At 41.0% G+C, this 24,327-nt stretch overlaps 1 protein-coding gene across 2 annotated transcripts in view; it reads right to left on the reverse strand.

Moving 5' to 3' along the window:
• The window catches only part of LOC139171461 (synaptotagmin-like protein 2), an 82,105-nt gene that overhangs the window by 17,447 nt on the left and 40,331 nt on the right, over positions 1–24,327 (reverse strand). Inside the window, exons 4-11 of one of the 2 annotated variants that reach the window (XM_070759706.1) lie at positions 19,288–19,387; positions 14,913–15,006; positions 13,569–13,653; positions 9,992–11,131; positions 5,598–5,693; positions 4,064–4,155; positions 1,605–1,706; positions 92–261 (exon numbers count right to left, since the gene is read on the reverse strand). In XM_070759706.1, coding sequence (XP_070615807.1) covers positions 92–261; positions 1,605–1,706; positions 4,064–4,155; positions 5,598–5,693; positions 9,992–11,131; positions 13,569–13,653; positions 14,913–15,006; positions 19,288–19,387 — 1,879 coding nt within the window. Of the gene's footprint in view, positions 1–91; positions 262–1,604; positions 1,707–4,063; positions 4,156–5,597; positions 5,697–9,991; positions 11,132–13,568; positions 13,654–14,912; positions 15,007–19,287; positions 19,388–24,327 lie in introns of both variants that reach the window. The other variant, XM_070759705.1, reaches the window with a different exon arrangement.

Consider the following 24,327-nt stretch of genomic DNA (forward strand, 5'->3'; position numbering starts at 1 on the left):
CAGACAAACAAACAATGTTTAACCAATAAATAAATAAATAGGACAGTACATATAGCTAAGACTTTTTTTGTTTTAAACCAACTTTACTTACGGATCTGTCCTTCCCTTCTTTTCATCCACAATTGCCAAGTCTTTGCACTGGGAAACAAAAATTTGGAATTCTTGGTTCTTCTCATCATAATCCAAGGCAAATTGGACTAACCCCTGAGCATCAACACTCCCAAAGTCACCACTGTATACACTCAGGACGCTTCCACTCACCTAGAGAGAGGAGGAGGCCATAAGGATGTCTTTGAGTTCAAAAGAGAAAAATTCACCAGATATTTAGCAACCCTCCATCATTTAAGCATACCGTCTTATTTCAAGAAGAGAAATGTTATTGGACAGAACGTAGGTAAAAATTTTCTGAATTGTCTCAAATTCAAATTCAACCCTAACCACATTCAAACTATGAGTCACTGCTATTTTTGATGTGAAGAGGAAACTAAGAGCCACAGTGGTTAGAATGCAGTACTGCAGGCTATTTCTGCTGACTGCTGGCTGATTGCAATTTGGCAGTTCGAATCTCACCAGGCTTATGGTTGACTCAGCTTCCTGTCCTTCTCTAGGTGGGTAAAATCAGGACCCAGATTGTTGGGGGCAAAATGCTGACTCTGTAAACTGCTTATGAGAGAGCTGTAAAGCAGCATATAAGTCTAAGTTCTATTGCTAAAGCTATTGCTAATCATGGAGAAAGATTGTTCAGTTTGAATCAGCAACAGTTACAATCACAATAATTCACCAGAGAAGAGTAGACAGTGCCTACATTTTAATGAACTTTTTTTTGTTACTTAGACTGAATTTAAGGTAAACTGAACTTGGCTTGGATCAACCAATCAGGTCAATCAAACCAGGAGCTCATAAACTATGGCAGAGGTTCATCTCCAGAGATCTGCAAGTAGAATCATGGAATTTAAGGGTTGGAATCTTTCTCGCAGATCATCTCCTCTAGCACAACAATAATCAGCACAAAGAAAGAACACCACATATGTACAATTCTAATCTGAAAAATCAGTAACAAGTAAATCAGTCATGCAACTCTCGTAGTCCTCAACTTACAATCACAATTCAGTCCAAAATTTATCTTGTGAAGCGAGAAAATTTGTTCAGTGAGATTTTACATTTAAGACTAAGACATTTCATCAATGTCTCAGAGAGGATCTTAGGAAGCTTTCAAATAATCAGGGTGGTGAGAAGACGGTGAAAAAGAATTAAGAATAATTTTGAAGGAGCTAAGAGGTTTCCCCCAGTGCTGCGTTTTAACATTTATTTACTACCAGTTCTGTGGGCGTGGCTTGGTGGGAGTGGTGTGGCTTGATGGGCGTGGCATGGTGGGCGTGGCTGGGGAAGGATACTGTAAAATCTCCATTTTCTCCCAATCAGCTGGGACTTGGGAGGCAGAGAATAGATGGGGCCAGGGCCAGTCAGAGGTGGTATTTACCGATTCTCCAAACTATTCAAATTCCACTACTGGTTCTCCAGAACTGGTCAGAACCTGCTGAAACACATCTCTGGTTCCCAGTCCCTCAAGCCTGTCTTGCAGAGGCAACATTTCAAGAACCTACCGAAGAAACAGACGCCATCTCGGAGGAATGGCTGCCCACGCTTGAGGTCTTTTTGTGCCTGTTGACCTGGAAGCTGATTTCTGAAGCCGTGTCTGATTCTGTCTGCAAAGGCCATCGAAAGAGACTTTAATTCCGGCACCATATAAAACTTTTCAATCATATTGAAATGGATCCTCAACAGAGCTACAAAATGACATTACTCTTGGGCCACATCAGCGCTTCAAAAATCGAACTTTGGTGGAAGTGTGAGAAAGCAAAATGCTTTTGGAACACAATTACAAATTGGTTGGAAGATATGTTAGGCATTACAATAGAAAAAAATCCAGAAAGTTTTTTGCTAGGAATATTTCAGCAAAAACTAGAAAAGCATCAAATACATTTGATTATCCACATAACTGCAGCGGCCAGGTTAATTTATGCCCAATATTGGAAGAATGAAGCAATCCCTCAGGAGGAAGAGATCATAGAAAAGGTCATACTCTGTGCAGAAATGGATAAGTTAACGTTAGAAATAAAAAATAAGGAAGAATTGGTTCTATTGGTGGTTCGAGAAAAAAGAAAAAAACGTGGTTAAAATATGATCAGAATAATATTTATTTGATAAAGCTATTGTCTGGTATTAGAATCTATTGTTAATATATAGAATGTTTTGTACAATTTAAGATGTGTATTCTTTTCCAAAACTGGCGTATGCAAATAACTAAATGAGCTATAATAGAATGTTACCATAGTTGGAACCGTTTTTCCTATAGGATATGCTGCAAATTTATCCAAATATTGTTTGTTTTTCTTTGTTTTTTGTTCCTTTTCTTTTAAATGTATTAATATTGATTTATATATTGTATGTATATTTGTATATAATATTTTTTTTAAAAAAAATCAAACTGTCCCATTAGCTGCCCTTTTTCGATGAATGAAGCATCCCTGTTTCTCTTCATAAGGATTTCGTTATCACTTTCTCCCATGTTCTGCATCATGTGAGCCAGTGCGGTAGGGGCCTGCGCACCAGTATCGGCCACCAGATTGCGCAATTTGCGCACGACCACTCCAGTGGCGGTCCTATGGGCACCACCATCATTTTTCTTCAATTTTTCATATTTTTTGTGTTGTGCGCAAGCGCAGAAGTAAAATCTTGTAAGAGGATACATGCACAAGATTTCAGCAATTTTTTGATTCTGTGCATTCACGGAAGCAAAAATTTGCAATAATCTCTATCTTGCGCACGTCCTCTTGTGAGATTTCAGCATGTTTTTGCTTCCTGTGCCTGTGCAGAAGCAAAATGTCACCCCTGCTATGTTTCAACTCTACAACACGCTTCAGTTGCTATGAGTAACGGGGGTGGGATTGGGATTTGGGAGGGGAAGACTCTATAGGCCCTGATAAGTTTCGTTTTCCTAGTAAAGGCTGGGATAACTTTCGTTTTCCTGGAAAGCAGGTGACCAGAAAAAGGCCATTAGAAGATACATTCCATAAATGTGACGTGGTTGTGAAGATGCATCCACCTGACAAAGACGGACAATGGGGATTGGCTATTTCCCAAGGGGGGCAAGTGGGATTTTTTGATATGAGCTATTGTCGTGCCTTTTTCTTCAACATAAGAACCTAAGAAGAGCCATGCTGAATCAGGCCAAAATCCATCGAGTCCAGCATTCTGTGTCCCACAGTGGTCCACCAATTGTCCTTGGGGATCTTGAGCAGAAAGAGAAGGCAAGACCCTCCCTTTCCCCTGACCCCCAACAAATGGTACTCAAGGGAACCCTGCCTGCCTCGACCAACATAGAGGCGGCACTTGGACATCCGTTTCAATAACCACTGATACACTTGGCATCCAGGAATCTGTCTAATCCTGCCTTGAAGCTCTCCAGGCTGACAGCTGTCACGACCTCTTCTGGAAGGGAATTTCATAAACCAAGGACCCTCTGGGTGAAGAAATATTTCCCTTTATTTGTCCTCACTTTCTTACCTATGAGCTTTAGGGAGTGCCCCCTTGTGTGATATAGAAAAGAATTTTTCTCTATCCACCTTTTCTATCCCATGCATGATTTTCAGTCTTTGCTTTGCTTTCATTGCTTTCAGTTCTGATTTTAGTAAAATTCATGTAAAAAACAACAGTTGCTGTGTGTGCAGCGCAACGGTGAAATTGTGGTAATAGCAATCCGCCCCTGATCTGAGCTCTTGCTTCTGATGAGTGGACATCACACCCTACTTTTAAGAAGCGCCCAGAGATCTCACCTCAACATGAGGCAACTGTTTATGAAACTGGTTGGGCAAAAGGTTTAAATCCACCTTCAACCATGACTTCCATCTAATAATCCTGCAATGTACTTACCCCACAAGCTGTCCCTCTGGGGATTAAACCCGAGATCCAGGAGGAAAGATCCCTTATTAGTTATGATGATGATGATGATGATAAAAACATCTTCTAGAACAACAGTAAAAGTAATCAAATATCAACCTACCTCAGAGAGGAGGAAAGGAGAGGATCTGCTGAGCTCTTTGGCTCTTTCAGGCTCAAGATACTGATGACTCAGCACCTGAGGCTTGGTGTAAGCTAGGAACAAAAATAGATATGCTTTTAATGCATATCCCCCTTGCTAAGTTGCAAGATTAATAAGACACTGCTTGCATGAAGCATCCCTCCAGAAATGACAAAAATAGCAAATTTCCCAAAAGGCCAAAATCACTGGAGAGGTGGGGGAGAGAAATATCTTGGCTGAGAATGCTGGGAATTGTAGTCTTCCACCCCTCCCCAGGCAGGCACTTTTCGAGTTTGCAAAAATTCCAGTCAGGCCCAGGACCAAGGCACTGCAACAAATGGCATAGCCTTTTGAACAGACAGGAGCTTTTTAATTTTGTGCATTGTTTTTCCTCCCCCTTCAACCGCGAGAGACTTCAGGGCAGCCTCTTAAAAGCATAAGGGCAAATGGGGAGGATGAGCAAGGAATAAATGACAGAGTCTTCTGTGGCCAACAGGTGGAACTCTTGCCTCACAATTAGGAGGTAATTATGCAATTAGGAAGTAATTATGCAATTATTTGCATAATTGCAAAAATTGTACAATTTTATACAATTGTATAAAACTTTATAAAATTGTATAATTAATAATTGTATAAAAATAATCATTTGCTACGACATCTTTGGACTACTTCAGCTTCAACCACAACAATATACGAGCACACAACAGATGCAAACTCAAAGTAAACCGCTCTAAACTTGACTGTAGAAAATAAGACTTTAGCAACTGAGTAAATGCCTGGAACTCACTACCTGACTCTGTAGTTTCATCACCAAGCCCCCCCGCCCAAATTTACCCTTAGACTGTCCACTGTTGACCTCACTCGATTCAAGAAGTCGGTAAGGGGCGTGCATAGGTGCACCAGCGTGCCTATCGTCCCTGTCCTAATATAGGAGCCGGGGTGGCGCAGCAGGTAGAGTGCTGCACTGCAGGCAGCTGAAGCTGACTGTAGATCTGTAGGTCAGCGGTTCAAATCTCAACACCGGCTCAAGGTTGACTCAGCCTTCCATCCTTCCAAGGTGGGTAAAATGAGGACCCGGATTGTGGGGGCAACAGGCTGGCTCTGTTAAAGAGTGCTATTGCTAACATGTTGTAAGCCGCCCTGAGTCTAAGGAGAAGGGTGGCATAAAAATCAAATAAATAAATAAATGAATGAATGAATAAATAAATAAAATAAAATAAAAAATAAAACAAACAAACAAACAAACAAATTTCCCTCTTATTAGTACCTATATCATGTATATAAAGTGTTATAGCTATGTATACTACCAACACGTACTCGACAAAATAAATAATAAAATAAAATAAATAGAGGCAGATGTAGGGGCTCCTGTTTGAGTTGCTGCAAGGTCCCTTCCAACTCTCTTAATCTGTTAAAATAGCTATTTATTACATCTTTCTCTTTAGATTTGTCTCCCTCTAGTGGTCAAGTCCAAACTCCTCCCCCCTGCTTCCTAGATTGGGGCACTACTACTTACTTTCAGTGGTTGTGTAAAGGTTGACCATGCTTTTCGCGTGATTGCAGCCATTGGTGCGTCTTATTTTCTTGAAAACAGGGGCAGGAGGGTTCTCGCCTTCTGGAACACATGGAAATCTATTGGCTTGTGTCAAACAATGGCAAACAATGGCCTTTACCCGGAGAAGGCCAACTCTGTGGGACCTAACTGGTCACTGGGATTTGTGCGGCAGAAGGACATTAAGATTGCGCCATTCACACACATAAGAGTACAGCTAGTCCTCGATTTACAACCGTTCATTTAAGGACTGTTTGTAGTTACAAACAGCACTGTAAAAAGTGAGTTCTGACTACTTTCACAAGTATAACCATTGCAGCATTCTGGCAGTCACGTGATCAGAATTTGGATGCTTGGCAATGGCATTATTTATGATGTTTATGATGGTTGCAGGGTTGTCATGTGATAACCTTTTGCGAGCCTCTGACAAGCAAAGTCAGCGGGGGAAGCCAGATTCACATAAATTTGTGTTATTCACTTAACAACTATGGCAAGAAAGGTGATAAAATGGAGCAAGACTCACTTAACAGCTTAGCAACGGGAGTTTGGGTTCGACTGTGTTCGTAAGTCAAGGATTATCTATATGAATTGTAAAGTATAGAGAACTGGAAGGAATTAAGTTTCTTGGTTATCTCAGTCCAAATCAGTCTACACGTCCTTACACTAATGCACTCACATAACAACCACCAAAAGCAAAACAGAAGACCTCACCTACAAAAAGATATTGACAAAATTGAACAGGTCCAAAGATGGGCTACAAGAATGGTGGAAGGTCTTAAGCATAAAACGTATCAGGAAAGACTTAATGAACTCAATCTGTATAGTCTGGAGGACAGAAGGAAAAGGGGGGACACGATTGAAACATTTAAATATGTCAAAGGGTTAAATAAGGTTCAGGAGGGAAGTGTTTCTAATAGGAAAGTGAACACAAGAACAAGGGGGCACAATCTGAAGTTAGTTGGGGGAAAGATCAAAAGCAACATGAGAAAATATTATTTTACTGAAAGAGTAGTAGATCCTTGGAACAAACTTCCAGCAGACGTGGTTGGTAAATCCACAGTAACTGAATTTAAACATGCCTGGGATAAACATATATCCATCCTAAGATAAAATGCAGAAAATAGTATAAGGGCAGACTAGATGGATCATGAGGTCTTTTTCTGCCGTCAGTCTTCTATGTTTCTATGTTTCTATGGTTGTGTATTGATGCGTAGTCAGAGCCAAAGTCTAGTGGATATTGCTGGTGGATATCACCCTGGAGAACAACAGCAATCCATGAAAATTATTCATACAAACACTAATTACTTTATGAGGGCTACTAATGCAATTCCAATCATTAACAAGACTTGAAAGCTACTCCAGGGAGTTCTGTGTTTTAGTACAAATTTTATGCCAAACTTTAACTGAGTACAAAGTGGTTTTAGAAATACTCTGAACTTCTGGGCAGAGAACTTGGGAGGTTGTTTTCTAAAAATTCACCACTCATTTCTGACTAATGAGAGTCTTTCTTGGTGGGGATAGTTATGGAAAAAGGGCCACTACTGATGCCTTGGGGACACGATGAGAGGATTGTTAAGATATTGAGACAATTCTTGGCCATCCTATGCTGCTTTCTTGGACATTCCACCACATCCTCTCCTCTGATATATTATTGTCCCTTGGAAACATTTCTAAAAGCAGGTTTTCCTTCCTCATATTCAATTAGGACTGGCAGGGAAAAATGAGAAGAATTTCTCTATCCTGCTGGAATGCAATCAAGGTTAATGATTTTATCCACTCTCGCTGCTAGGAAAATGGTTATGCTGCTTCGGAGAGATAACTGGGGCAGCTCGCATTTTCTTTAGGTGAATTCATCATCAAACTTTCAGACAAAATGACGTGACCTTTTGCCTGTGGCAACCAACTGATATTAGCATTTTTCTGGATGGCTAGAGATGTGTGCTAGTTATTAACAGCCTAGATATTTTGCTAATGCCTACAGATATTAAATAAAATTCTACATTAAAAACAATGTCTGTTATCTACATTGCTTATTAAGATTAACAGGAGGCGGAGGAGATGAAGGAGGAGAAAGAATAGGAGAGGGGAGGAGGTAATAAAAGAGGAGGAGGAGATGGAAAAAGCAAAAGAAAGGAACACAGATTATTTTTAATAGTTTGTTTTTGTGTGTTTTATAAACCATCCTGAACTCTTAGGAGTGTGCAGGGTTATGCTTGAATTTTAACTGGTGCACCAGATTGATATTCTCAAATAGAACTGGAAAGGGAAGGGATAAACCAGGGTGAAAAATAATTTTGATTTGATTTATACTTCTTTGATATTCAATATAGTTGCTATGATTCTTTTCCAGTCATATAGTTAGCAATTTTCCTTTCTGCAATATAAAAAAGTATTGCAATTTGGTAACCATTTTCTTGGAATTGTAAGGGATCGACTCCAAATAGTGAGGGGATGAATAAAGCTCTGTATATCAAATGATTTAAACAAGAAAAAAACATGTTATTGAGTAGTGATGGGCGAACCGAACTCACACAATTCGGGTCTGTACCGAATTTTGCAGTGTTCAGTATGCCGAACACGAACCCAACATTTTTTGAAACTTCGGGCAAAGTTCGGGGTCGTGTTCGGCGTTCGGAGCTTTGACATCACCGGCAGGTTGCTAAGGACGCCAAGGTGATCACTTCCTGGATTCCATGTTTATTTTTACGTGAAAGGCCCACCCTTTGCTTGCAGCGCTGCTGCGGCGTCCTTTTTCATAAAAATAACAATGTTTATTTTTACGTGAAGACCTTCCTTTGAAGGAGCTGGGGAATCCGCTGCCTTTTGTACGTTTTTATTTTGTCCCAACTCAGTGAGCTGCAAAAACTGGAGCCACGCAGGAGAGGTGGGACTGGACCATTTCTGAGGCAAACGGGGGAAAGCCCAGCTGAAGCTTTCACCAGTGGACCGTGTTGTGGTTCAGCCTGAGGCTGCTCAGGGACCGGCTGTGTGTCTGCTGGCTCCATGCCCGGAGGAGGATGACAGCGAAGAGGAGGGGGCTGACCAGTCGGACGGGGGAGAGGGAAATCATGAATGGGATGAAGGAGAACAGCATGAGAGCCCCGGGGGGGGGGGGCTCTCCCCAGCCAGTAGTTTGGAGTCATTAGGTGATGAAGCTCAAGCCGTCATTGACATGCGACAGAGACGGTCAGATCAAAGAAAGGAGCAATTAAAGAAGTATTATCAGCACTGAATTAGGAACAGCTGGGTTTGGGTGTGGTCCTCCTTAGCAGGGTTTAAAAGGCAGGCAAGCCCTTGAAGCCATGTGGAGTGTTATCAGTTTGGAGTTGCGTTATCCTGTCTTGTTTCTCGGCGTCTCTGTTCCTGGCTTGTGGCCCAGCAGCTTTGGAAGACCCGTGGGAGGTGTAGGTCTGCTATCTACAGCCTTGGCTTGGAGCAAGAATTCTGTATTGCTGCATGGACTTTTGCCTTCGTGGATATATCTGAAGATACAGCATTTTCCTGTTTGTAAGGACATTTTCTGTTACCTGTGTTTTTCTTGAATTTTATAAAACTGCCTTTGCATTTTACCAGTGTGTCTGGCTTCTCTTTTTGGGTTGGTATTGGCTTCTGGAGTGACCCAGACATAACAAACCGGAGCTGTGCAGGAAAGGCGGCTTTGCTCTTTATCTGTAATTATTTTAAAAAGCAGACTGGAGGTGTGCAGGAGAGCTCTAGCTGCCTCTCCTGCACAGCTCCGGTCCACTGGCGAAAGCTTCATCTGGGCTTCCCCCCCCCCCCCGTTTGCCTCAGACATGGTCCAGTCCCTCCTCTCCTGCGTGGCTCCAGTTTTTGCAGCTCACTGAGTTGGGACAAAATAAAAACGTACAAAAGGCAGCGGCTTCTCCTTCGTCCTTCTCCTTTTCTCCAACCAAACCCAGCCAGCCGAAGGGGCTTTTGGAGGGGTTAAGTCAACATTTCTCCCCCCCTCTGCCGTAGTTCCCTCAGGGGAGAGGAGAAAAGAAACGGCACAAAGCTAGAAAGAGAAAAATTGAAACAATTCTGCCGCCTCTCTAAAAGCACCGGCGCCTGGCTCCTCCTCCTCTTCTCAGAAGATGACAGCCAGGCGATGTCACAGTGGGCGGGGCCAGAAGGGTTCGAGTTCGGGTTTGAACACTTAGTATTGCAAATTTTTTGTAAAGTCCTCCCGAATCCGCCGAACCCGAATTTCATCGGGTTCGCCCATCTCTATTATTGAGTAGATAAATAATTGCATAATGTATGTATGTGTGAATATGTGACAAACACATAATGTTTATGTGTGCCTATACATCTACTAACCAATCCAATTATTTTATTTAACTAGGAAACATCAATACCTGAAGGCACATAATTATCCACTTTTTGAATATCTTGATCTTCATAATCCACTTCATTTTCTGGAAGCTCCTCCATAAAACTACAGAGTTCAGCTTCATGCAGGATTTCATTCATTTCAAGATTGTCCAAATCAGGACCTCTCCCTACAACATCAGCCCCTGGATCCATCTCCTCCGATGGTATGGACTCAATGAAGATCTTAATCCTTCCTGCCAAGGAATCCATCTTGCGTTTGTTTTCTTCGACCATGACAAACTCGTCAGAAGGGATCTCTGGCTCATAAATGATCCCTCTCTGGCCTTTGGTGGGCGTCTCTATTTTGATCGAAGGTATCCAAACAGGTAATTTCGACCTCTTGGTGGAACGCTGGACTTTCCTTTCTTCTTCCACCGAAGGCTGCTTCCTGTTACCCTCACTTAGATGGTTCCGACTTCCCATTGAACTTTTACGTCTGCCATAGGACGATCTGGGGATGTAGGAGCCTGATCCTTTCCTTGGTGGGCTGGTATAAATAGGCTCCTCTTCACTGGAAGACAAGGTCACTGGTCTGTTGTGGACGACTCTGGTTTTAGTGTTCACGTTGGAGCTAAGCTTGTCATCACTGGCCTGGCCTTGATTGGACTGGGCCGAGAGAGATCGGTTCAGTCTGGATGGCCTCCCATTGACCTCTATGGGGTTGGCTTTTTTCACTGTATCGTTATCCAATAGAAACTCACCTCCTTTCTCCCAAAAGTTTTTCAAGATCTTGAAGTGTGCATGGTCGACGCCAATTTCATCATCCTTGATATTGAATGATGAAATGATAATGCGACTGGCATCTGGTTTCAGTGGAGGACCGTTTTCCTCTCCTGCAGGTGATAATTTGATACTCTTCAAAACTTGTGTCTTCTCTAAACCTGGCCCAGATTTTTTAGCTCCATCACTGTTGGTGAAGTTGGGAGAGAACAATGGTTTGCTTGATTTTCTGTTAACTGGTATTCTGCTAGGTGGGTTGACTTCTCTTTGAAGAGTTGGTTGAAATCCTCCAAGTTCTTTATCACCATCAGGGACATCTTCCTCAACTTTAGGGGCATAATCTCCCACTGAATAAGAAAACACATCAAGAAGCTTGGTGGAGCCACTTGGTGAGAGTTCAAACCCTATGGAAGAAAGAAAAAAGAAAGAAAATGAATCTCCGGAACTATAGTGAAAGACCTGAGTTCACACACCTGTTAATTCAGATATGGTTCCTCCACATGCAATCACGGCTACTGCCCATGCAGTGGGGATAGCAAAAATGGTGCTTATATATAGTAGATAATGTATATTTTTTAGTGTACACATATGGCATATACTGTATACACATTGTTGTGGTTGGCTCTGGCCCAGCTCTTGCCCCAAGGAATGTGGATGTGGATGTGGGGGAAACATCAACATGTCATAGGCCTGTTTTGCTCCTGATAGAATCTCCCAACGAAGGCTCCTCTGACGAAGGAAGTGTGAGTGGCAGGCAAGAGGGGAGTTTGGCAGACAGCCCAGGAGGAGATCAATCATCCTTATCATCCCTGGATTCTGAACAAGAACTTATGATGGACCAATGCATGTGTAGAGTGATGCATAGGAGAGAACAACTGAAGGATTATTACAGGAGATAAGTGAGGCCATCTGTGGTTGGGTGGGGCTGCTGTAATTAGTGCTACAGATAAAAAGAGCAGTGTGCTGGTTTAGCCTCGTGGCAGTTTATCTCATTCATAGTTTTGTCAAGATCGTGGTTTTGTTGTTTCTCTGTTCAAGACTGTGTGTGGACTTTCTGGACTTTAGAATTGGACTCAATTTCCCAGTTACTGGGTGAGAAATTGGATTGCATTTAACCTGTGCCTTGACATTTAAAAAGGGAGCTGTTTCTGCTTTTCTGTTGATAAAGACTTTTTGTTTTCCTTCTATCGTGTGGTGTGTGTCTTTTTGGACTAATTTACCCTGTAATTACGGGCGGTTGGGACACGCCGGCAGAACAACATATAGGATTAAATAGTATATTTTGGATGTTCAGTAATAGTAAATATCTTGTATTTCTGAGGTGAGGAGAGGCCAGGCACCCTAACCCAAACTCTTGACATGAGTGATGTCAAGTGGGCCACCTTTAAGCCAGTCACATGACCTTTAAACCCCCCCTGGTCACATGGCTACTCTACCCAGTCACATGGTTGACAAGCCACGCCCACCCAGTCACATGATCATCAAGCCACACCCACAAAATAAGCCACGCCCCCACGGTGTGGTAGTAAAAACTGCCCACATGTATTGGACTATCCATCCAAGCTGAAGACCATATAAAATTCCCAGGGTTCTGGGAAGTGATGGGAAGTCCAATAGGACTTTACCATTCTAGATGTTCTCCAGTAATAAGTGTTCAGCAAACATAGTACCCATCCATCTAAATTGAATTATTGCTTATATCACCCAAGGATACATAGTACTAAGGTTGGGACCACATTTGGTATTCTCAGTTAGGTCTCAGGATATTCGTTCTGGCAGGGGAGCATTGTATGTTGGCTATTTTTAAATTTTCAAGAGCAGCCTCTATATAAAAATGGTGTGGCTATTAATGCAAATGTTGGGATAATCTGCCCAATATTTATTTATTTATTTATTTATTTATTTATTTATTTATTTATTTGTTTGTTTGTTTGATTTTTATGCCGCCTTTCTCCTTAGACTCAGGGCGGCTTACAACATGTTAGCAATAGCACTTTTTTTTAACAGAGCAAGGCTATTGCCCCCACAATCCGGGTCCTCATTTTACCCACCTCGGAAGGATGGAAGGCTGAGTCAACCTTGAGCCGGTGATGAGATTTGAACCGCTGACCTTCAGATCTACAAGTCAGCTTCAGTGGCCTGCAGTACAGCAGTCTACCTGCTGCGCCACCCCGGCTCAATTTTGCTTGTAATCCAGATCTTATCTGCCACTACATCCAGATAAGCCCACCATGTTGTTATAGCAGAGTAGACAACTATCTCAAATATCTGACTGTATAACCACTGTAGTCTGCAATTAGATAGCAAATCATAGATTCCCAGTTGAAGTGGGAGAGGAAACCATGATTTAACAAAGCCAGAAAGGCATTCTGTTCAAACAAAAGAGAAGAGAAACTTGAAAATACAAGATTTGTTATTGGGCTAATCTCTGATCTAGATTATGATTTCTATTGGCTCAATTCTTGCTCAGACTGAAACCTTCCAGCCTCCCATTCTTCATCTGAGATCAATACCACTGAAATTGGGTGGCAAATTGCTAAACATTAGTATTGCAAATTTATCTTCAGCTGAAAAGTGGAAGAAAGAAAACTCTAAACTCAGACTTGCAACAAACAAAAACAGTGTCCTTGTTTATTTGGGCAATAATACTTGTGCCCTATTCTTCTGAGGTCTCTAACCATTAAAAATAACATTTAAAAGGGGCGAGAAAGGGGTTCTTGCCATGAAATAAAGTTAGCATTATTATCTCTCTGTGGGAATGCATCATAGTTTATGTAACACCTCATTCCTTGAGCTGAAGCTTTAAAAACATGATTTTCAGACCATGCTTGGTTTACTTACCAATTTCTGAGTTTTCCCTTGTAGTCAGAAATGGACTGACCACAACCCCACTGTCCGCTGGAGATACATCTTCTACACTGGATTTCTGAATGAAATGAAAAAAAAGAAGAAGAAGAATGAAAGATTAGATTCTGTGAAAGGCTGTTAGTTTGTTAGAATTTTATGGAGGTCACCAAGGACTAAACCACTAAATCCTAACGGTAGGGATGACAGAATGGAGAATGAAGAGCTCCTTTTAGATAGAAACATAGAAACATAGAAGATTGATGGCAGAAAAAGACCTCATGGTCCATCTAGTCTGCCCATATACTATTTCCTGTATTTTATCTTAGGATGGATATATGTTTATCCCAGGCATGTTTAAATTCAGTTACTGTGGATTTATCAACCACATCTGCTGGAAGTTTGTTCCAAGGATCTACTACTCTTTCAGTAAAATAATATGTTCTCATGTTGCTTTTGATCTTTCCCCCAATTAACTTCAGATTGTGTCCCCTTGTTCTTGTATTCACTTTCCTATTAAAAACACTTCCCTCCTGGACCTTATTTAACCCTTTAACATATTTAAATGTTTCGATCATGTCCCCCCTTTTCCTTCTGTCCTCCAGACTATACAGATTGAGTTCATTAAGACTTTCCTGATATGTTTTATGCTTAAGACCTTCCACCTACTGTTTCCTCTACTTGGGAATTGAATGTGTGAAGGGAACATATGCCCACTATCTTAGCTTAGTTTCCACTCAGTAGATTTAGCAGGAGGATAAATGGGCTTTTTAATGCATCCTTCTACACAAACAGTAGGTAGGTCCAAATAATAAAAAAAACCCATTTAGGGCAGGTTTCTTGATGGCGCAGAAAAATGCATGACATAAAGTTGGTGACAATGACAACAACTCATCAGTTGAACAGCTTACCTCTGGAAGTTGAGGGTGCTCCAATACTGTTAGTTTTAAAGAAGAGATTGGTAATGGACAGCCATTTGCCTAGAATGGGGTAGGGCAGAGGTCTTCAAACTTGGCCACTTTAAGACTTGTGGACTTCAATTCCCAGAATTCTCCAGTCAGCATAGCAATTCCGGGAGTTGAAGTCCACAAGTATAGCTGACTGGAGAATTCTGGGAGTTGAAGTCCACAAGTCATAAAGTTGCCAAGTTTGAAGACCTCTGGGGTAGGAGCTCCTGCCTGAGCAGGTCCCTTCCAACTCTGTTATTCTGTCTGTGCCTGTTTCAAACTTCCACTGAGTAAGGTGGGGTCCACTACCCACTGGATTCAGGTGGAGGACATGTCTAAAAAGACCTCTGTTTGTTGAGATCAAGTTCCAGGCTACTTCCTTGGGTTCTACTACCTTTTCTAAAGACGAGGGTCTGGCCGACAGTTTCACTCTTGGCTTTGATTTGGGTAGTTGACCTTCTGCAGAATCCAAACCAGGTTCACACAACCTGCAGAGACAGAATGGCACTTTATCAGGAGCCCTAAAACCCGAGAGACAAGAGAAAAGAGGTTGCTTCTGGACACAGGCTGTCTTATGTTGCTACATCTCACGGTTTCCTCCCACTGTTCTTACAGATAAGCAAGAACTCTTGAGACTTCTAAAGTGGAAAAAGGCCATTGTATGTATGTATGTATGTATGTATGTATGTATGTATGTATGTATGTATGCATGTATGCATGTGTGTATGTGTGTATGTACGTATTTATGTATTTTTTGTTTGTTATTTCGATTTTTACGCCGACCTTCTCCTGAGACTCAGGGCAGCTTACAACATAAGTAACTACGTAAAAAGCATGTCAGAAATCAAAATTTAAACTAAGATGCAATTTTAAAACTCAATAAAACATATTAAAAGTGCCTATCAAACCTGAACCATAAGACATGCAAAATCATTCATTTATCTCTCTCTCATAAAATGGGCTGGAGCACTTATCCAGGCTCAACAGCCCAAGGCCTGCCGGCATAGGTGTGTTTTCAGTGTCTTCCGGAAGAACGGGAGAGTGGGAGCAGTGTGAATCTCTGGGGGGAGCCACCACAGAGAAGGCTCTTCCCCTAGGGCCTGCCAGCCGACACTGTTTGGTTGACCTGGAGAAGGCCAACCCTGTGAGCCCTAATAGGTCGCTGGAATACATGAAGCAAGAGACGGTCCCGTAGGTAATCTAGTCCTAAGCCATGATGGGCTTTATAGGTCAAAACCAAGACTCTGAATTGTGTTTGGAGACTAATCGGTAGCCAATGCAGCTCGTGAAGTGTTGACGACACATGGGCATACCTAGGAAAGGCCCATGACTGCTTGTGTGGTTGCTTTTGGGACTACCTGCAGTCTCCGAACACTCTTTAGAGGTAGCCCCATGCAGACAGCATTGAAATAATTGAACCTCAAGGTGATAAGGTCATGAGTGACTGTAAGGAGAGACTCCCTGTCCTTTAAAAATATATATATATATATATATTATTAATTTTTCAGAAAACAAACAAACATGACAAACATAACATATAACATTTAGTGGAACTACAGTCGCTCCGCTCAAAAGTCATCATCATAATAATGAAAAAAAATTGTCCTTTATATCATTGCAACCTTCCATTTTTCTCCCACATCTGCTTGTTCATATATATATGGGCATGATTCAGGCAGGCATCAACAATTATAGCTGCTTTCTTACTTTGCAGACTTGTTTTAGTGTTGTATAGACCATGATGTGTAGCTGGCTGGGGACTTAACTAATGCTGGTTTATTAAAACAGTTCTACTGAAGCAACGCAGGATTGGAATTTTAAACCCGGCTGCAAGATATAAACATCTTGAGAAAGTTTCCTGTGTAATAATTTAGATAGAAATCTAATTTAATATTGGAGATATTGGAGAATCCAAGTGCTCCAGACTTCAGCCATATTTAAATCACAGTCTGATCCAAAAATAAATCTCTATGTTTAAGTATGTATTGAATTGCAAAATGCTTAGGTTTTTTCCCCTCCCCATCTAATTTCTTGGCAAAAGAACTGCTTTGAAGCAGAAAGCTGTTCTGTTCCTGGATAAATAATCTAGCAAGCTGCATTAAAGCGCTCCAGCATTTCAAGTGGAAAGATTCATGATTAACCTTTTCTCTTAACTTCTGGCTATGCAAGCTTTCTTTTGCAGTCAACAAAACCATTACTGGAATTGACAGTTGTGGTTTACCTGCCAGTTTAAAGAACAAATACTGCCTGTTCTTGCCATGAGACTTTAACAGGGCAAGTTTTACTTCTTGCCCAGTCTTTAGATTTCAAACCTGGTTGTGCAAAGGCTTTCAACAACCTCACTGGGAAAAATCCGGAAGAGAAACACAATTAAAAATTAAAATACAAAAGGAACCCATTTCCACTGGTGGGTAAATGCAAAATACCCCCTTTCTTCATATCCTAACACCAAACAATGTCAAAACAGATCCTCCCACCCTCCGCTTTGAAAGCAAGGATCAAAACACAAGCCTTTTGCTGAATCACATTTGGGGAAAAGCAACAACAACCCCAAAACAAACACAGCTTGATAAATTGCCAAACCTTAACAGGATAAAGATATCTTGGCAATTCCTGCCAAAGGTTTTAAAATAGCTCTGCTTTAGTATAAATAGACAAACAACTGCATTCCTGCAGCACCATGAGCTGGGATGGTGAAGGACTGGATTTTCTGGATTTGCTCGATACAGGGATCCTAAGCTTAACCAGAAAAAGGTTAAAATCGACCCCCATGTAATGCAGTCTCTACGTTTGCAACTGAGCTGCTTAGAGCCCCTAAATCACATAAGCAGGGCATCTTCCTCCTCTACCACTCATTGCTGAGTTTGGATTCCTCACTGCAAAAGCTTAGCTTGCACTACTGAAAGCTCACTATGAACTTGCCTTCATTTCCTATTCTTCTTTTGCCCCCAAGCTATCATCCTAATTTAGTCTGAAGGTCTACTTATGCCTAACTCAATTCTGCAGTTTTCCCCATGCTTCCCCATATCCCAAGAATGTTCCCAAGATAGATGTAGGGATGGTTGACATCAATATAGCCACCCATCTTATCCAAGATAACTTTTGGATAAGATGGATGCTCTTATCTAATTTGGGTAATGAAAAGTCTGAAAGAAAACAAGCAAGTTCAGAGAGCACCAAAGACCTCCTCATTTCAACCCTGAGGTGCAAATATTTCCCTTTAAAGGCTACATGTTGCATTTGAATGCAAGTGGAGAGCAGAAAATGACAGAAACAAACAACAACAATAATAATAATAAAAAACACAGCAAAAGCAACAACGAAGGGAAACCCCAGTCAAGACAACCCTAAACATTTCCCAGTACTGTACCCTGAAACAAATAAGTATTCAACAGCAGAAAGCAAATACACTCACATACCAGGTTCTGTAAGGACTCTGTCCATAATTGCTGGGCTGGCAATATATTGGCTGCAGGTGTTGCAGACTGCCACAAGAGGGAGCTAGAGTTTATAGCTTATTTCTCTGAGTCATTCTCTCTGTTTCTCTTTGTCTACTCATTGTTAATGGCTACTTACTATTAGGTTTGCTCTGCAATTCTCTGCAATGTCTCTGTATTAAAGTTATGTATTACAGCTAAAAATGTGTTTAAGCTTGATATCTTGTTTACTGATTATGATAAAGACAGCTGTTAAGAAAGACTGTGTAATTGGCAACATTTGGATTGTTATTCTGACTTATTATGTGTATGACTTTAGACTGTTTATCTCAATATGTTATTTCTCAAAGAAAACTTTAATTCAAGATAGTAATAACCAAGAAGAATCAGAATTCTATGATGTTTGGCAAAAGGTATATATTTGGTGGGATACAAAGAAAAAGAGATAATTTTATTGTTATTTTACTTTAAATATATCAGCATTTAGTAGTTATATTGTAGTAGATGATGATTATTCACAATATAAATGTGAACTCCTTTTTTCTTCTACCCTTATTCTTTTGTCTTTTTTTTCTTTTTTTAATTTTAGCTCAATTTAAGTTAGAATTTTAAATTTTTTTACATATGTTGCTAAATATTTTAGATGTGTTCTTATTTACCACTTTATAATTGATATTTTAAAATATTTTATAGATGGTGTTAAACAACGACAAGATTTTTTCTTTTCATTTTTTTAATGCTTAAATATAAAGATGACTTCTACTCTGAGCGGAGCGACTGTAGCTCCACTAAGTGTTGCATGTTATGTATGTCATGTTTGCCTATGAAATTTAATAAAAATATTTTGTTTTAAATGACTTTAGACTGTTTATCTCAATATGTTATTTCTCAAAGTAAACTTTAATTCAAGATAGTATATCTGTGTGTGGCTGAGTAGTTATTCCCAACTAATCTCAATGTAAACATTTCTTTGTGTGTGCACAATCTTGGTAAACAAGGATTACTCTGCTCATACATTAACAGGTTCCATGAATATCTCAGTCCCAAAGCTTGGGGGGAAAACAAGGCCTTCTAGAACCCAGCAGAGTTTGAGCTGTACAAGACTGAGCAGAAAAGATGGTTGCAAAAGGCAGGTGCCACAACAAAAACCATTATGCTGTCACACTTCTTTTCCTTCCTAAGCCACTGTCAGGCCAAAGCCATTAGTTGAGTCAGGGACTTTGGCCTGCTTGGAGAAAAAGCAAGATATAAATGACATCTATTAATAATAAGTTCACCGCTAAGCAACAAGTACAGTACACTGTTGGGTTTGAGCTTTATACATGCATTTACCTTCCTTCTTCTGAGAGAGGTGAAGACAAAACAGCTATATCTGTTGGCAATGCCGCCTGTCCACCTTCTGTGATTTGGGGGATGAGTTCATTATCTGTACCTATTAAGAAAAGCCAATCACATTTCATCTATTTTCTAAAAACACTACATTTGAAGATCCCTTTGCTCTTCCTGTAATAGGACAAGGTGCAAATATTACATGCCAAGGTTACCCAAGAATCCACAAAGATTCTTGAATTGACCATGATTGGAGTGCTTTTCTTCTTCTAGGACAGAGGTCTTCAAACTTGGCAACTTTAAGACTTGCGAACTTCAACTCCCAGAATTCTCCAGCCAGCAGAGTCAACATAGAATTCTCCAGCCAGCATAGGCAAAAAGTTGCCATGTTTTGGACCCCCTGTAATCTAGGAAATGAGTCTCATCATGCCAGAAAGCAGCATGGGGCTGAACTCATGGGTGAGAGATGGGTGTGCAAATGACAACAGGTATGTGTCACCAGGATGCAAGTACACAATACTACCATGCTCTTTCCAGTTTATTTTTGCTTTTCATTTTTGCTTTTCATTCCAAAGCTATAGATAATATACACTGTGGACCCTTTTTGTTTTGCAAGGGTCAATCCTAGAACATAGGCCGATGAGGAAGAGGGGACGGGGAGAATGACCAGCCTTAGGTTTCTCTGTTCCTACTTCAACACTGTTAGCACTACATCATGGTCATCATCTTGAGATGCGAGGGAGAAATTGGCCCAAAGTGCCCCAGGAAGCTACTGTAGTAGAGGAATACTAGAAAGCCCCCTCCCCTCTCCCTCCCCTTCCCCTTCCTCCTCCTCCTCCTCTTCTTCTTCCTCCTCCTCCTCCTCTTCTCATCATTGTGATATCATCATCACCACCATAATTTCATCACCATTTTATTACCATCATATCATCATCATATTATCATCATCAACACATCATCATATTATCATCATCTCTTCATTGTCATTCCCATTCAATTTATGTCAACGAGCCACCAGACCTTGACCGAAAGGCTAGATTACGTTCCAGTGAAATTGCATCAAAATGAATTGCAATCTTCCAAAATGGAACTGCCAGTGTTCGGTGAACTGGTAGTAATGGGGGCAGGAGGCTCCACCCACCTTCCTGGGACATGTTCAAGCATTGCACGCAAGCGAATGGGTAGGGACAGGATTAAGAATCCATTGTTTCAAATTATTTCCACGAACTGAGCAAAGTACTCTTTCAGAATAAATCATGCTATTGGTTAATTTTTTTCCACATTTTTTCCATCTATTTACTAAATATAGACTACTACTAGTTTTTTCTCATCATTCCTATCACCCATTTCCTCCCACTTATTACTGTATGACTGTAACTTGTTGCTTGTATCTTAAGATTTTTATTAATATTGATAGTTTCCTCATTGCTTATTTGACCCCTATGACAATCATTAAGTGTTGTACCACATGATTCTCGACAAATGTATATTTTCTTTTAAGTACACTGAGAGCATATACACCAAAGACAAATTCCTTCTGTGTCCAATTACACTTGGCCAATAAAGAATTCTATATTGCCTAATAGCAAATGCAAATTATATTTGCATCCATCCATCTACCTATGCATAAATTGTTGCAAAGAAGAATTTGGAGCCAGGCTAAGTTGTTAGTAGACAGGCCTTGTACCACAAAACACTAGAACAGTAAAACATTATTGCTTTGGCGAACTTCTTTTGGCTGCAAAGCTGACCTGTCCAAAAAAAGAATCTTAAACTTCAATAATGATTCCTTAAATCAGGGATGTGCAATCTTGGCAACTTTAAGACTTGTGGATTTCAAGTCCCAGAATTCCCCAGCCAGCTATGCCAAGGTTGGACACCCCTCTCTTAAATCATTCTCATACTAGCTATTTTTGAATGGTTTTCCTAAAATGTAACAATGATATGAAAGCAGTCTTTGACAAAAAAGATTGAATGAACACAGATGTTTAAAATGTTTATTTTTGTAGGGTTGCCTACACCCAATACAATGTAGGATTGCATAGACCCAATGTTATTTTTCCTTAAAATGTTTTTGCTAATTTTGCAAGGTTTTTTTTTTCTATTCTTACTCTTTTTATTTAAAAAATTCCCAGAACTCATGTTGCAGAAATTCAATGAACAGAAACCCCCTCCCCCCCATAACTCTGTGTTTGGTTACTCTGTACTGAGTGAACAAAACTTTAAGTATATCTATCATCAACACAAATCAATTCATACTGAATACAAAGAGGAAGTTAGATAATTTTGGGGAGGGCACAGTGTTTTTTGACTGGAAAGTTTAATATACAACTAACAATGGGAATGGCAAACAGAAGAATGAAGAGATGGGGGAGAGAAAGGGAGGCTATGATAAGGGAAATAGATTTGATACAAGAGCAATTGAGAGCTACCAGAGGAAGGGAATGGAGTACTGTACTTTATTGAGATTAAAAAAGAAACAATTGAAAACGTTTGATAAGTTACAATGGAATAAAATGAGAATGGCAGTGAGACAAAGGATTATGGATGGGGGACAAAATCAATGAAACCAATTGGTAAGAAAAGAAAAATCCTGCATTAAGAGATTCCAGTGGTGAGGCATATGGCAGAGATCAGCTCGAGAAAATAATGAGGAACTACTAGGAAGATCTTTACAAAGAAGAACAGGGTGAATGTGGGAGTCATCAATGTTGGGGAAAAAGTGAAAGAGGAAGACAGACAAATATTAAATGCAGAAATTAGAAATAGCCAGAGTAATTAAAGGGTTGAAACTAGCCAAAGCAGTATACAGGGGAATTTTATTAGATTTATATGAATGAATTGATATCCCATTTGGGGAAGTTGTTTAATGATATATTTAAAAACTTATAATATACCACAGACTTGGAGGACATCAGAGATTGTTGCCATCCCAAAAAAGGATCGGGATTTAAGGGACCTGTGTTCCTATCATGTTCCTATCATGATGTTCTTGGTTTAAAATAATATAAATCAGTACACCCTAATTTTGGTGGAGGGGATTGAATGAATGATTTTGGGTGGCGGGAGCACGCATCACTATGCATAGTGTGCATCTGGTTTTTTTATTACTATTAAAACTAATAAAATTTATTTTTTTTAAAAAGGTATATCTATCATCTTTCCATACTTGGAAATTCTCTCCGGTCCCAACAAATGCTGGTTATGTTTGGCTATTTAAATCTACCCAGAGTTAAGACTTAACAGGGCCATAGCAACATGTGAGAACTTTAGCACATGCAGCGCAAGAGAAAATGGGCAATGGATTGACAACAAACAAATTCTATCAAAACTCAACACCTCAACACCTATTTACGGTAAGCCCTACCTGGAGATCCAGTTTGGCTGTTTCTTTCAGGAGGCCAAGTAACCAACCCCATATCAAAACCAAACAAGGCAGAATTGGAGTCTGTCAACAGGAGATCAGGATATGAAGCTAGCAACTTCCTGTTTGGAACCCAAGCCATTTGAACTTGGCAAACAGAGGAGGTGACTGAATAAGGGCTCATAAAAGGAGATGGACTGTGTTTGTTTTCCCTGGCAGAGGAGAACACAATAATGGCCATCATTTTTTCCCCTCTGCTAGTCAAAAGGAAAATAATGCAGGCCAGGTAAATTGGGCAGAGGGCGTGCAAAGAGTGAAACTGCTGGGATAGGGTTAAATGAAACCTTAGGTTTCAAACTCATCAGTTAGGGCTGCCAAGGAAAGGTTCATTTCAATTATCGCATGGGTAGGTGGCAAGAAAGGGTGCAATAGAACATGGAGCAACATGGTTGGAAGGACATGGGAGTTCTTCTAGTCCTGTGATAGTGAACCTATGGCATGTGTGCCACAAGTGGCACATGGAGCCATTTATTTATTTATTTATTATTTAGATTTGTATGCCGCCCCTCTCTGCAGACTCGGGGCGGCTCACAACAAGATACAGCGAATCATAACAAATCCAAATAGATTTAAAATATTTAAAAATATTTAAAAAGAACCCCATTTACTAACAAACACACACACAAACATACCATGTATAAATTGAACATGCCCGGGGGAGGTGTTTCAGTTCCCCCATGCCTGACGGCAAAGGTGGGTTTTAAGGAGTTTACGGAAGGCAGGGAGAGTAGGGGCAGTCCTAATCTCTGGGGGAGTTGGTTCCAGAGAGTCGGGGCCGCCACAGAGAAGGCTCTTCCCCTGGGGCCCGCCAACCGACATTGTTTAGTTGACGGGACCCGGAGAAGGCCCACTCTGTGGGACCTAATCAGTCACTGGGATTCGTGCGGCAGAAGGCGGTCTCGGAGATATTCTGGTCCAGTGCCATGAAGGGCTTTAAAGGTCATAACCAACACTTTAAATTGTGACCGGAAATTGATCGGCAGCCAATGCAGACTGCGGAGTGATGGCGAAACATGGGCATACCTAGGTAAGCCCATGACTGCTCTCGCAGCTGCATTCTGCACGATCTGAAGTTTCCGAACACTTTTCAAAGGTAGACCCATGTAGAGAGCATTACAGTAGTCGAACCTCGAGGTGATGAGGGCATGAGTGACTGTGAGCAATGAGTCCCGGTCCAGATAGGGCCGCAACTGGTGCACCAGGCGAACCTGGGCAAACGCCCCCCTCGCCACAGCTGAAAGATGGTTCTCTAATGTGAGCTGTGGATTGAGGAGGACGCCCAAGTTGCGGACCCTCTCCGAGGGGGTCAATAATTCCCCCCCCAGGGTAATGGACGGACAGATGGGATTGTCCTTGGGAGGCAAAACCCACAGCCACTCCGTCTTATCCGGGTTGAGCTTGAGTCTGTTGACACCTATCCAGGCCCCAACAGCCTCCAGACTCCAGCACATCACTTCCACTGCTTCGTTGACTGGACATGGCCATGTTGGAGGGCATACCAGATGTTGCCCTATGTCAGCTACAGCATGCATGCATGCACTGGCCAGCTGATTTTCAGCCTTGAGGAAGGCCATTTCACCCTCGGCTGGAGCTGGCTATGTTCCTCAACCAGCGCCAGA

This window comes from Erythrolamprus reginae, chromosome 8, assembly GCF_031021105.1.
Source record: "Erythrolamprus reginae isolate rEryReg1 chromosome 8, rEryReg1.hap1, whole genome shotgun sequence".
Classification (NCBI taxonomy): domain Eukaryota; kingdom Metazoa; phylum Chordata; class Lepidosauria; order Squamata; family Dipsadidae; genus Erythrolamprus; species Erythrolamprus reginae.